At 43.8% G+C, this 13,162-nt stretch overlaps 1 protein-coding gene across 2 annotated transcripts in view; it reads left to right on the top strand.

The window, feature by feature from the left end:
- Positions 1 to 13,162, top strand: part of ankrd50 (ankyrin repeat domain 50) — a 38,115-nt gene that overhangs the window by 14,589 nt on the left and 10,364 nt on the right. For both annotated transcript variants that reach the window (XM_069716500.1, XM_069716499.1), the window contains exon 3: positions 2,410 to 2,642. In XM_069716500.1, coding sequence (XP_069572601.1) covers positions 2,410 to 2,642 — 233 coding nt within the window. The remainder of the gene's footprint in view (positions 1 to 2,409; positions 2,643 to 13,162) is intronic.

The raw sequence follows: 13,162 nt of genomic DNA, 5'->3' as shown, positions 1-13,162 counted from the left end.
TATAACTGAAAGGGTAGCTGCTTAAAAAGGAAACGACTTTGGAGCCACGAGGTTAGTGACAGGCTGTTGAGCATCCAAATGAAGTCTCGTTAACGCTGCATTTTAGTGTTTTATGACAAAGCTTACAAGCAACGTCAGTTCCATTAAGGAAGAGTGGTAGTTAAAGCGGCCGTCCCATCGTCCGGAAGGCGGCTGATTTTTATCTGTGTGACAGCTACCTGTAAGGAGCCTCAAACGCCCCCCCCCCCTCCCTCCCTCCCTCCCTCCCTCCCCCCACCGGCACCCACCAATCAAGTTCTTTTTTAATGTCGATTAATTGATTTGTTCAACCCCTTTTAAATGTTTAATTAACCCAGACCCAGATTAAAATGTCCCTAATATGAAATCCTCAGACCCCCTTTATGGCAGCCAGTGGAGCTGGAAGTAATTTCACGAGGCTCGATAAATGACATTTCCCCAAACGGACGTCTCGTGGCAGACTTCAAACTGTCGGCGGCGGTCGCAGCGGAACGGCACGAACGCGACCTACACACAACAGAACGGAGGAAAAAAAAAAAAAAAAAAAAGCGTTGCCGTGTGAAGGTACACATTAGCGCCGGAGCAAGTCGGCTCGCAGGTTCGCGTTGATAAAAGGTTAATGTGGCGTTTAAAACGTCGCACTCGGCTGAGTATTGATGTGATAGAGAATGCCACGCATCGTGTTTGCTTTTTCCGCTGGATGCCACAGGGCTGGTTTTAATGGGTATTCATAGTCGGGCATCAATATTAATGTTGCGGGGAGATTTTGTCGAGATGTGACTCGGAAGAATATCCTACATGTTTAGTTGTCATGGATGTTGCCAAACACATTCCTCTCCACATCTTTGATATCATCTCCAAGGCTGAGCATTTAGCTCCCGGGCAAACATGTTGTTTTTTGGTTTTTTTTCCTTTTTCCATAAAAAAATAAAATTAAAAAATTAAAAAAAAGCCCACTGAATTATAAAGGTTGCATCTGCTCTGTGTGTTTCTTTGAGCTCGGCTCATCAGCAGCGGGGCTGTTAATGCGTCCAGGTTGGGTTGGATGGAGACGTATTTAGACGCCTACGCCGTCTCCCAGATGAGACTGTGTGAACTGAGATCGGTTACCTTTGTTTTCATAGTAACTGCTTGTTATTGTTATTTGGGTGTTTCGTACCTTGCCTTTCACAATAATATCACTGTGAGTTATAGCACGATGACAAAAATTCATAGCGTGAAAATGCAGATATTTCAACCTGTCGACGTAGTGATGCCGTAACGTAACGGAGCTGAACCGCAGGTGTGGGTGGAGAGAGAGGACATGACTATTTGTATATTCATAGATACAAGCGTATTAAAAAAAAAAAAAAAAAAAAAAAAGGGCAAAGGTGTGGAGTTGCATTTAAACCTTAGTGGATTTATTTATTTAAAAAAAAAAAAAAAAAAAAAAGGCGTGGATATGTAGAGAGGGACTTTACAGGATAAACAAATAAGGATAATTAAACCTTGAGCCCTACAAGGAAGGCAAATGGGAATTATTTCAACCAGTGCAATTATATTTGAGTAATATTACACAAGAGGGTTTTACTTTAACGTCATTATTGGCACGACAGTGATGCAGTCGGTCTGTAAGTATCAACAGGTTGTACAAAAAGTTACCAACTGAAGAAAATGTGTGATCAAAATGTGTATTCATATCTCGGGGCAATTCACTCTCAAAATATACAACTTTTTGTCAGTGTGATCTCCGTTTCCATGGAAACACGGGGTATGAAAAAGAACTGGAAAACAATCGGTCGCGTCAGTAGACTCTTATGTAACGTATGCAATGTTTACTACTCCAGGAAGCAGGCTGACCCTCAGCAACGACCCTAGCAACAGAGGGCATTTCTAGTCCGTTTTATTGCTTTCTAAAGACCGTGGGATTTCTTAAACTGAATTAATTCCACACATTGTAAACACAACACTGCTTTTTTTTTGGCTCAATCTTGTTGTATACAAGATATCTGCTGAAAAAGAAATCCGTGGACACTTGTGTATTTTTGAAGGTAGTAGCGCTCATGATGTGTTAAAAACCGGCCAAGCTGGCGGCCGCTTGGCTTTTAAGTGCGCGACCGAAAGACCCAATTTAGCCAAACGGGTCACATTTAATAGGCCTAGTTGAATTAAAAAAACAACATTATATTGCATATTATATCAAATTCAATTCCAATTATATTTCCCCATTGAGACGGCGAAGTGCTATTCACCAGTGACGAGCAGGGTGTGATGTCATGCTGATTTGTTCCAAATGCACAGTCGACCAATCAGATCTCTGGCTCGCAACTACTTTTGTCGTACAAGTCACACTTCACAAAGATGAAACCATTGGAAACCGTCTGACCTTGCTTCGTCCTTCTTTTCCCTCAGGTGCGTGCTCTTACCTCTCCTGAGTGCGAAGCCCCCCCAGCAGGCCCTCATCCTGCTGGTGGACTCCATCGACGAAGGCTGTCAGCTGGGCGAGGGCGAGCAGAGGTCCTCCCCCGGCTCCCCCAGGACCATCGCCGAGCTCCTGGCCAGTCATCACGAGTTCCTGCCTCCCTGGCTGCTGCTCATCTGCTCTGCGCGGAGACAGAACAAGGCCATCACCAAACTCTTCACAGGTAAACGAGCGCCGGGCTTCGACTCGATTGAGCTCGTCATTTTGAGCGGGCGAATTTTTTTCAGAAGTGCTTTAAAGTGTTGTACGTAGCATTTTGAAAATCAATACATCGTCGTCCAGCAGCCGCCCGATAGCTTAAACGCAACTGAGCCGGGCAGTTTGATGTATGAGAAAGTATTTGCACTTGTCAGTACCGCTCTGCGCTCGTTTCTGCTCGCTGGAAACAATTTCTTGCAGTCTTGATATGATACATATCAAACATCCCCCCCTACCCCCCCAATAAAAAAAATGCAGCTCCAAACAAAAAAGCCTGCGGGGCCTTTTTCTGTCACGGCTTTTTGAGTTATACAGATGTAAAAAAAAAATTAAAAAAAAGGGCTTTGTAACGGCACGACATGCCCGAAGAGATTAGGGTCACCGCCGCAGACCTCTCTGGAAGAGTTGCAGCGGCTTCATGATCCTCTGACACTCCACTACACCAGCTGCTGTTATCTCCTTGTCAGGCCGCAGCAGCAGCAGCAGCAGCCTCCTCCTCTGTGGTGATGCGCTGGCGTAGCATTAATCAAGCAAACCTGTCTGCGTGGGAGGAAGTCTCCTCCACACTGCCGCGTGCACCCCCGCTCTACCTTTCCAAAAGCCACCGGAGCTTCTCCGTTGCCCTCGGCTCACCTTCTCTGCCGTTACGTAATATCCCGACTGCCTTCGACGAGATGCGCGGCTCCCGAGCGAGCCGCCACCTTCCTCCCGACGCTCGCGTTAAAACGGACTGTCACCGCGGCGATTTGTGTCCGCGCGACAGCCATCCGTCTCGGATATTTTAGCCACAACATGAAGTTTGACCCTCATTTAGTCGGTGGTGTATTTGGGTTCTGGCTCAGTAGATTGCGGTGAGATTTTACAGCTTTGCAATAATAATCGTGATCATTTTCATCAGTATGGAGATCAAGATTATTTATCACGATTTATTCATCGATTTTAGTGGACAAACAACATTTAAACAAGCAAAGCAGCTGATCTCCTGTTATGTCTTTTGCCTCGAAAGAAGCCTTAAAACCAAGTTTCTCTTATTCATGAGTTCCCCGCTCCGTCTTCTGCTCTAGACAGTTTAATGCTCATTTATTTATTCATTTTTAGAAGCCCAAATTAGTGACTGATATCAGATTAACTGCGGCGGTAGTCAGGCGGCAAAGTGTGTCGGCATGTGCGATTTCAATGGAAAACAACACAGATACTGTACTTCTACCAACACATAGAAGGCCCACGCAAACTGTAGTTTCAGCCGTCTACAGTTAAAGTGTCTCTCTGAGTGTTTCTCTCATAAAATACGCTCTGCATGTAGGTTAGAGCCGAAACAATCGACCACCAGAAGACGCAACTCTTTTGATAATCAATAAATCATTCAAGTCACATTGAAGCCAGATGTCGGCCGGTTCCAGCTTCCTCATCGTTGAGGGATCGTCCAGCTTCTTGACCGTTAAGCTGCACAAAATGCAGAATCTGAAGAAATGTGCGAAATTAGAATAATATCATCTGACATTTTATTGATAAAAGAAATAACCGTGAAACGAATGCGTATATTCTTCAGTAACCGTTGGCTGCAGCTGTTAAAAAGTGCAAATGTGAAGTGTAGGTGTCAGACTGGTGTAAGTGCAGCTTAGATGAGTGTACTGGAGGTCTGATCAGCGGCTGGCAGTGGCAGTCAAAGAGGAGGGAGGGGGGGGGGTTTAGGACATCAGAAACTCCATTTGAGTCGTCCGTGTGGGCGTCACACGTCTAATTCAACAGAGCAACTGTGACTCAAGCTGCACACTTTATAAATCGCAGCGACATGCCCCCCCCCCCCCTCAACACTCCAACATCAAAGCGTCTTACGCAGGTGCCCGTGCTAGATTAGATTCTGGATGTGGTGTCACAGTTGTGCAGTAGGAAAGCATCCTCACAATAAAAACTTTAGAGCCCCGCAGAACGACACAGATGGAAGAAGTTTTACATTCGATTTCCCCTTTTTTCAGCAGCAATTTGCATTAAATCTCATTTTCTGGTTTTATCCTGAGTGCTTGTCTGCCCCCCCCCGACCATTGATTCCAATTGGCAGATGTTATTTTGGGTAAAGTTGACAGGGGAGTCAACAGGGGAATATATATATATATATATATATACACACACACAGATGTAAAATGCTAATGGGAGGTTGTTATCTGTGACTATCTCGGAGTATCTGTGAGTTGTGGGACTGCCTGTTTGCTTTCGCTCCTTCTTGTGTTTGATGAGCTGTCTGCTCTTTTTGTTTTTGATACGATTTGAATGGAATTTCATCTCAGTGCAATCTGATAAATAGCAATTATCTTCTTTTGTTTTTTTTTTATTTTTGGGACTGGTTCAGTTCCTTTTTTTTTTACTGCCTCTTCGATGATGGCCAAGCTCTTATTCCGAGGGCCCAGCAATTGGTTTGGAAAAAAAAAAGAAAAGGTCAGTCTCCCTTTGAAAAAGAGGAACAGAGCCAAACTCTCATCAGATTTGACGCTCTGAACATATGTCATGTCGGGTTTTTTTCTTCTCTTTTCGACTTGCCTGCGTTGCTCCCAAAACACAGATTCTTTAAGGTTATTTTCCAGTTAATGGCGGGATTATTTTCAAATGGACCGCCAGAAAATGAATAAAAAGGAGCGACTCCAGCTATCGAACACAGAGACGACTCGTGGAGAAATTTTATTGACTGAGAACTTTATGAGACTAGTTCAATGGGAGTCTATGGAGCCGGAGGCTTTTTGGTGCCGACCTCTGGTGGCCCTCGGCGGTATTGCAGTTTAAGGCGCTTCTGCATCGGCCTCGTTTTTCAGAGCCGGAAGCTACGTGCACTTTTATATAGAGTCTCTGGTTCGTACCATCATGCTGTTCTAGATTCAACGCCGCCTTTGCTTCAGTGTGTCATTGAGTTTGTGCACCGACAGCCCCACGTTGAGCCTCGACCTCTTTCCCCTTTTCCTAATGCTTTTAGCAGCCTCTTTGTTTTGTCTACATCCAGTCTTCCGCTTTTAGTTCGGCTTTTGGAAATTCTTCTGCAAGACTGGCTTTTTTGTTTTTTTTTGTTTCCTTTCTTCTTTTTCTTTTCCTTCCCTCCTCGCACACAGACGGATGTCGGCTCGAGCGACACGCGCCCACTTAGCGTGGCTTTTGTGTCTTATTATGAGTGCGGCAGTGCGAATGTGCCTTATTCATGCAGCGCCGCACCTTAAAATAGACCAAAGGGCTTCGGAGTATCAAATTGAGGCCAAGTGTCCCCTAAAAATAAACCTCCATATTGTTTACAAGTCAAAAGATGGCGGTGACCTGCCAAAGACTCCACTTTCATGCTCCGCGCGAAGCCAACTCCTGATTTTATACGAGCGGCCTATTTGGTCTGGGGTGGAGGTTGTGTGGGTTTCCCTGTATACTCTGTGGTGATGGGAACTTTGTGGTTTTGTGAATGCAGTGTCGATAAAGTTCGAGGAACGACCTTTAAACCGCCCGGTCATTTTTTTGTAGGAAACTCAGAGGACCGGTACTTTTAAGCTCCTTTTTGAAGAGAGAAGCTGAAGGTCTTTCTGTCCATCTTTGATTTCAACTCACTCCAGTCTGACACTTTGTAATTACATCGACTGGAGTGTTTTTTTTATTTCATTTTAATTTTCCTTAAAAGAAATGACTCTTTTTTTTTCCTCCCAGGAGCAAAAAAAACCCCAACAACCTCTGAATTCCTCATTCCTTTTTATTTTAATTTTTTTTGCTCGACTTGTTATTCCTGGTGTCTATCTCCGTGTCTGGAATGTTGCTTTGGGAAGTTTTCAACACCTCTGAGACCGAGCAGGAAGAAGAAGAAGGAGCCAAACGAATGAACTCGTGTAGCAGAATCCCTCTCGCTCGCATCCGCTCTGCGAGTTGCCTCACAAAACAAAGGCCGGTCTGTCTGTGAGGAGGACCACGTTGCCCGGTATCTCCTCCTGGCTGACTCGCATTATAAGATCACCCAAGGTTTGATTAAGCCTCAGATTTAAGTCTCTCTTAAGTCGTACTTTAAAACCTGAAGTGGGTGTCTTTTTCTGGGGCTTCTTTACGTCAGGCCTTTGTGGAGAAGCTAACTTGCCTTTATTTTTTCCAGAGCCTTACCCCCTCCATGAGCCGTGCTACTGTAAGGGCATGATCGGGGTAGCAGAGTGGAAACACTTAGGCAGCGATTTTGGTTGGGAGCCGGCGTAGAATCTGTGCCAATTTAACAAGGCCTCCGGCAGACGGGAGAGCAGAGAGGAAAGGGGGAAGGGAGGGTGGAGGTGGGAGATGGTGGTGGTGGTAGGGGGGTGGAGGGGTGAGGTGGAGGGGTCGGGGCGTTTAAATAGAAGCAGCATCGTAGACGTGTAGTTTTATTCGGCAGCTCATACCTCCATCCCTCATCATCTTTGTGAAAGATTTAATTTCTTATAATCTTAACAGGACTTATAATGTGCTGCCTCAGCCCGACACGTATCTTCTCAGATCCCAAGGTTATTCTCCTTACGAAGCAGATTTTTCATATTATCTATTTATTAAAAAAAAAAAATTGTGGGGGGGGGGAGGGGTGTATTTTGGCATTGTTATTCAAATAAAATCACTTTTCCTCCGGTCTCACTGCAAATAATTACAGGATAATCTCGTTCATAATCCCCCTCACAGCGTTTTGATCCAGCCTCTTAGTGTGTGATGGTTTTTACAGTGCGGAGGCTTCGCTGAACTGTAACGGCTACCATCTGCCCGTTATTGGTTATGATTCATGCCTGTCAAACTCACTGTTTCTCAAGTAGTAAATATGTGTAGGAACTCCCCTAGAGGCGCAGAGGAGTACTGCGGAGGAAGACAGGAGAGTCGCCGATCACATGTTGATAATCATTTTGTTTTTTTGACGAGGGAGGGATGATGGCGACGGTTGTTGAAGCACAAGATTTAGAGCTGCAATGATTGAACCAATTGTAAAAAAAAAAAAAATATGAATTGACCTCAACTCTAATTAAATATGTAATTTATTGATATTTACTTTTGGCAAAGGTATACCTATCCATTCTTTGTGTTTTTCTTAAGTATACTTACAGATATTTCTCAGCCTTCGCTTTGATATTCTAGATCTTTAAATGATGCTTGTGACCAGCAGATTTAAATAACTACAGAGGCAGAAATAACCTGCTTTTGTTCCTTTGAAATTATTGATATCCAGCTAATAAAAGTCATCCGAGGTCACAACCTTAACATCCGGACAACAGATGCTAAGATGTAGAAATAAAGATACTGATTGCAATCCTATTATTACCCCACCATCTCCTTGGCAAATGTCAAATTGGAACTAAATTTTATATTTATATAATGTTTTTTTTTTTTTTAATATGTAACCCATTTGGCAAAATCAGGTCTTTCTTTGTCTTTTGCTTTTGTTTAGTAGCTAAAGTTTTAAGTAATTATGATATTTAAGAACTAAATCCTTTTCTATTTACCAAAAAAAAGAGATATCAATTTCTGCATCTCAAACTGGATCCAGATACTAACAGGAGTCAGAAAACATACCTACACGAGATATAAATGCACGTGTTACGATCTTAGATAGTCCGAGTGAGCAGAATACTGCGATACTCAAATCTCTCCTCCCGCGTGGAAGCATCTCATGACTAATCCTCGAATACAGGGGGAGGTAGATGACAACGATACAGCCCAGTTTCAAAGGAAGCAAAACACAAAACCCTGTGCGGAGCTGCACTTAGGATTTTTGGAAGGAAAAGCCAGCATGAGCGAGGGATGAGGACGGCCGGCCGGAGAGAAAAAGGCACGGATACGTTAAACGCAGTGCCGGTATGATGTAATAATATCGCATCCAGTGTGCTACTGCATCTGCGAAAAGAGAATAGCTCCTCTAAAAAAAAAAAAAAAAAACAACCACAGTTTCCTGCTGTGCAGTGTTACAGCAACTTCAATTAGATTGATTTCCTCCGTCATTAAAATACATCACGAGTTAAATTCATTTCCCCGGTTTCACTCTGGAGTTTCTTCTGGTTGGCGACAGCGACCGCTTGGCCAGCGTTAAGGAGGCCTTAAACCTCGGAGGAAGAAAAAGCCACACACAGAACCACACATGAAAAGCCCCTCTCAGGTTATGAATCACAGCTTGAATTAACACGGTTGTATTCCCGGCTCAGTCGGAGGAATGTTACAGGTCGTCCTGTGAGGCATTTGGACGGTGGGGGGTGGTGGGTTTTTACTCATTCCCTTCTAAGATGACACAAAATAATCAGTATGTCTGTGTACATACCACGTAGATAAGTCATTACAAATTTTCACTGCTCAAAGCTACACTTTCAGGAAATTGTGAGTGTGGGGGTGGGTCTGTGTTTTTGTTTCTTTTTCCAAAGGCTTTAAAGAAAAAAAAAAAAAAAAAAAAAAGGTGAACTAAACTCTTTAACATCTCCTTAGGTGTGCGGTGGGTTTTTTGTTTGTGGTACACTTTCTTTTTTTTGGGGTCAAATCTAAGCCCCTCTCTGGATCTCCTGGCCGCCTGACAACACAAACACAGTCGTAAAGCGAGCGAGGACGGTTTATTTCTTTCTCGGCTGTGGAATGCTCCCCGAAGAGAGACAAAGAGGGCTCCGCTTACGGACTCCCCCAGTAAATGACATTTTGCGGCATCGTTTGGACGACTGGAGTCGCGCGACCGCAACAGATGAATGTGAAACTGAAGTGTATAATAGAATTGTAAGTATTATGAGAGGTTAGATACCGAGAACTATTTTTCAGCACTGAGAGAAGAAAGGCAGTCGTTTACTGGAAAATGAAAACAGCCTTTATTTAACCTTTCGTCCCCACCTTCAGCGTTGCGCCACGTGAAACGGTGGATAAATGGAGGATAGGTGAAATAAAATGACTTGTTTCACGATCTGAATTTAATTCCAATTTGATACGCCTTGAATTTGAAATATTTTATCCCAATTTAGGGCGAACCGGAGGGTTAGCACCTGAAATCTCTGCTGCCTCCTCCTCCAGCTGTAAAACTGTCGATGAATCAACGTTTGAATTTAAGAAAAGGTGTCACAGCTGTTTTTCTTGGAGTTGATCTGAAATTGAATCCATTTGAATTTCAAATCTTTTTTTTTAATCTCCATTCACGGTAGCTTAAGGGCTACAACTGGATAAATCCACGCTGAATGAAAGGAAACGGCGTCACGACTCACTGGTTTCCCTCCATTTGATCCATTTTGGCCGACAACGTGTAAAAGTTTGTAGGAGTTTGCACGAGTTGAATTATTTTTTAAACCGTATTCAAGTTAGCGTAGGGCTGAAGGGAAGTTAGCCGACTTGGCCGGCCGAGGTCCGGTGCTAGTGCTTAACGGACGCTCATTTAAATGTAAAAACAATAAAGAAAGAAACTACAAAACTTTAAAAAAAAAAAAACAACTCCAACACGTTTTGACTTTGCTGCGTCGGAACTCAACCAAAGAGCTCAGTCGATTAAAACTCCTCTTAGTACTAAAAACGTGACGAAGCCCTTTCTGTCCTCTCTCTTTAGTTTTCAGTATTGATCATCTCTGCCATGATTCCTATCTTAACAACAGCAAGGATGATATTTTTTAATTAGCCTCCACCCCCCTCCCCTCCCTTTCTTTGAATTGGCTTACACAGACAAGCTGATTTATGTCTGTATTCATGTATGACTTGTCGTCTGCGAGGCTGCATGTTGAGCCTCCCTTTGGAGGAGCTGGAAGACCATAATCCCCCCGCTGAATACTGTAATTTACCACCGTGCAGTCTGACAGCCGGGCAAATTACAGGTCTACCGTGTCTGTTTCTGTAACACCTTTGGGTGCTGCACGGCAGTAACATGACTCTGAACATGGCCAGCCAACCCGGCTGGCCTCGACCCGAGGCGAGGCGATGCCCGTCGCTATGTGGCATGCCTCTCCCGCATTTTTCTATGAACTTATGATTATTATTTTTTTTTCCAAGGCTTTTCGAGGACAGACCAAGACATGTCGGTTTTTGATTTAATTGAAGGGTGTTTTAATTAAGTCTTAATTGAACTCTAGCTGGAATAAGTGCAGTGCAGAATTCCTGGGAAGTTTTTCGTCTGGTTTCGCTGCAGGGGGGAATCGTCCTCGAAGATAAAGGCGTTTTTTTTAAAATACCGAGACGCTTCTTGACCCGCATGCCATGGATGACTTTGCAAGTACCTGATTCCACAGCGAGCTGTCACCGGCTTTTTTTTTTTCTCCTCGTGCTGACTCTGTAGTCTGAACATTTCCATGTGAAATCTATTCCAAAAGCGCTTCCAGACCTTCCTGGCGCTGCTCGTCGATAGCAGATGATGGCCTGTTTGATTTGATGGCTAAGAAAAACACGAGCGGGGCTGAGTGGGTTTTTCTCATGCAGGTGAATGGAAACATGTGGCGGCGGGGCTAAATGAGGTCGCGGGGAGGTCAGCCCGTGTAATGATGAACAAAAACACGGGCAGAAAATGTGGAAATTTGATCCGTTGGTGGGGCGAGGGAAACTCGCAGCGCTACAAGAGCTTAGAAGCCTAAAAACCTGTATCCTCAGAAAGAATTTGGTTATTTTGAAATATGGCCAAGTGAAAACATTTTTTAAAATAACATTTTGTTTGGAATTGAGTCCATGACAATAACAAAACCTATTTAGCTCATAAAAGGATCGAGACATGAATAGAGGGATTGTTTGGCGTACAAGTCTTTTTCTGACTACCGACATTGGTAAACGCGCAGTTTGACTTTAGTTCCTACTATTTATGAGCTTTTTTTTTGCTTCCGTTTGATGTGTGAATTCCAAACTTAACACTCCCGTTACCTCATATTCTCTTCTGCAATTCTTTTTCACTTGGATAAAGTTTCCAGTCATCTGTGCAGCTGGCGAGAAGCTCCCCGTGATATACGGTGACAGCTCTCCCGGAGCAGATATCCATTATGGGATACAGTGAGTGAAGGCATGCGCATGTGACCAGGTGCACTGCCTTTGACTCAGTCTCTTGTCACCATCTTTAATGAGCTTCTGTCATTCAAAAAGAAGAAGCGAAGCTCTTTGGTGGTTAGAAAAGAAAAAGGACTCCTTTCTGCCGTGATTTGCACAGATGATCGTATGATTGACGTTTTATTCTCCACTCCAGGTGGGTTTGATAGCTTCATCAGACGGCACCCTTACAGCTGAGCCATGCTGTGTGTGTGTGTGTGTGTGTGTGTGTGTGTGTGTGTGTGTGTGTGTGTGTGTGTGTGTGTGTGTGTGTGTGTGTGTGTGTGTGTGTGTGTGTGTGTGTTTTATGTATTCCTGTTAAGCCCACCCCCACCCTCCACCACCACATCAGCTCTTTTTCAGTTGCCCTACAACTGGTTTGACTGGAAAACCCTTTTCCACATCCCCGTCTGAAAGTCAGCGTGAGGCGTGTTGGGGCAGGAGTGTTTTCATGCGCTCTGCCTTCGAGCGAACGCATAAATTAATTGTTATAGTGTAATCATTCCAGCGTCTCGCCTGGTGGTCGTTAAGTGAAAATATACAGTACGCGGTTAAAAAAATGATTTTCTTCTTTGCACGGTTTAAAATGAGGAGCCCAGTTAGACTCTTCTCACTTCTTGACTTTGCCTTGTCGCCACACTTGTCCCAGATAAAGTAGAAAAGTGCGGTGTCTCTGTTTGAATATAATAATAATAATAATAATAAAAAAAAAAAATGAGTGTGCATATAATCTAAGTGTTTTTTTTTTTTTTTAAAGATTCAATAGCAGCGTGCTCTTGAAAAGGGGGCTGTTGTTTGCAGACCATTGGAGCTAACTCTCATCCCACATACTTGTGTTTAGGAGGTTTGGCACTCTTGTGTTTTTTTGGAGTCGGGAACGCCGCAGCTGTCGAACAGACGTTTTTGTTGAGCGCAGGGTTTTTTTTTTTTTTTTTTTTTTTACTGGAGAGCCTGAGGAGAGGGCAGCGAGGCTTTGGGTTTCTGTTTTCTTTATGGATCCAGTGACTTAAGATGGGTGTCTCACAAAAAGAAAAAAAAGGAAAAAAAAGAAAAAAACGAACGTGCCGAATCCCTAAAAGCTGCCGTTCTTTAAAAAAAAAAAAAAAAAAAAATCCCGGCCAATGAGCTCGGACCTTAAGTTTTCTCGACGCGCGAGCGCCGTCTCGTTTGTCATCTGTAAAAATTAATCTAGAAAGCAAACAGTCCCTCTTTTGTATGCGGGTCTCTGTCTCTGGTGGCTGGTATCCAGTTCTGTAACGAGCAGCAGCTGGCTCAGAGGCCTGTACTCGGGAGCTGCATCCCTCGCCCTGATGAATGTGTCATTTGTTGCTTGTTTAGCAGTCGCTTTTGTTCATGGGTCCAAACCATCATCATCATCATCATCACACACACACACACACACACACACACACACACACACACACACACACACACACATAAATACTCAGCTACAGTTTGTGTAGCCTACTTTTCTTTTTTTTTAATGCTGCAAAAATCGAGGTCTTTTACGACTGC

The sequence above is a fragment of the Brachyistius frenatus genome, unplaced genomic scaffold (assembly GCF_029030835.1).
Source record: "Brachyistius frenatus isolate BFR_SWC_R1_liver_20210118 unplaced genomic scaffold, ASM2903083v1 Contig_158, whole genome shotgun sequence".
NCBI classification, from domain to species: domain Eukaryota; kingdom Metazoa; phylum Chordata; class Actinopteri; family Embiotocidae; genus Brachyistius; species Brachyistius frenatus.
Note: the sequence above shows the minus strand (reverse complement) of the source record. Positions and strands in the feature narration are given on the sequence as shown.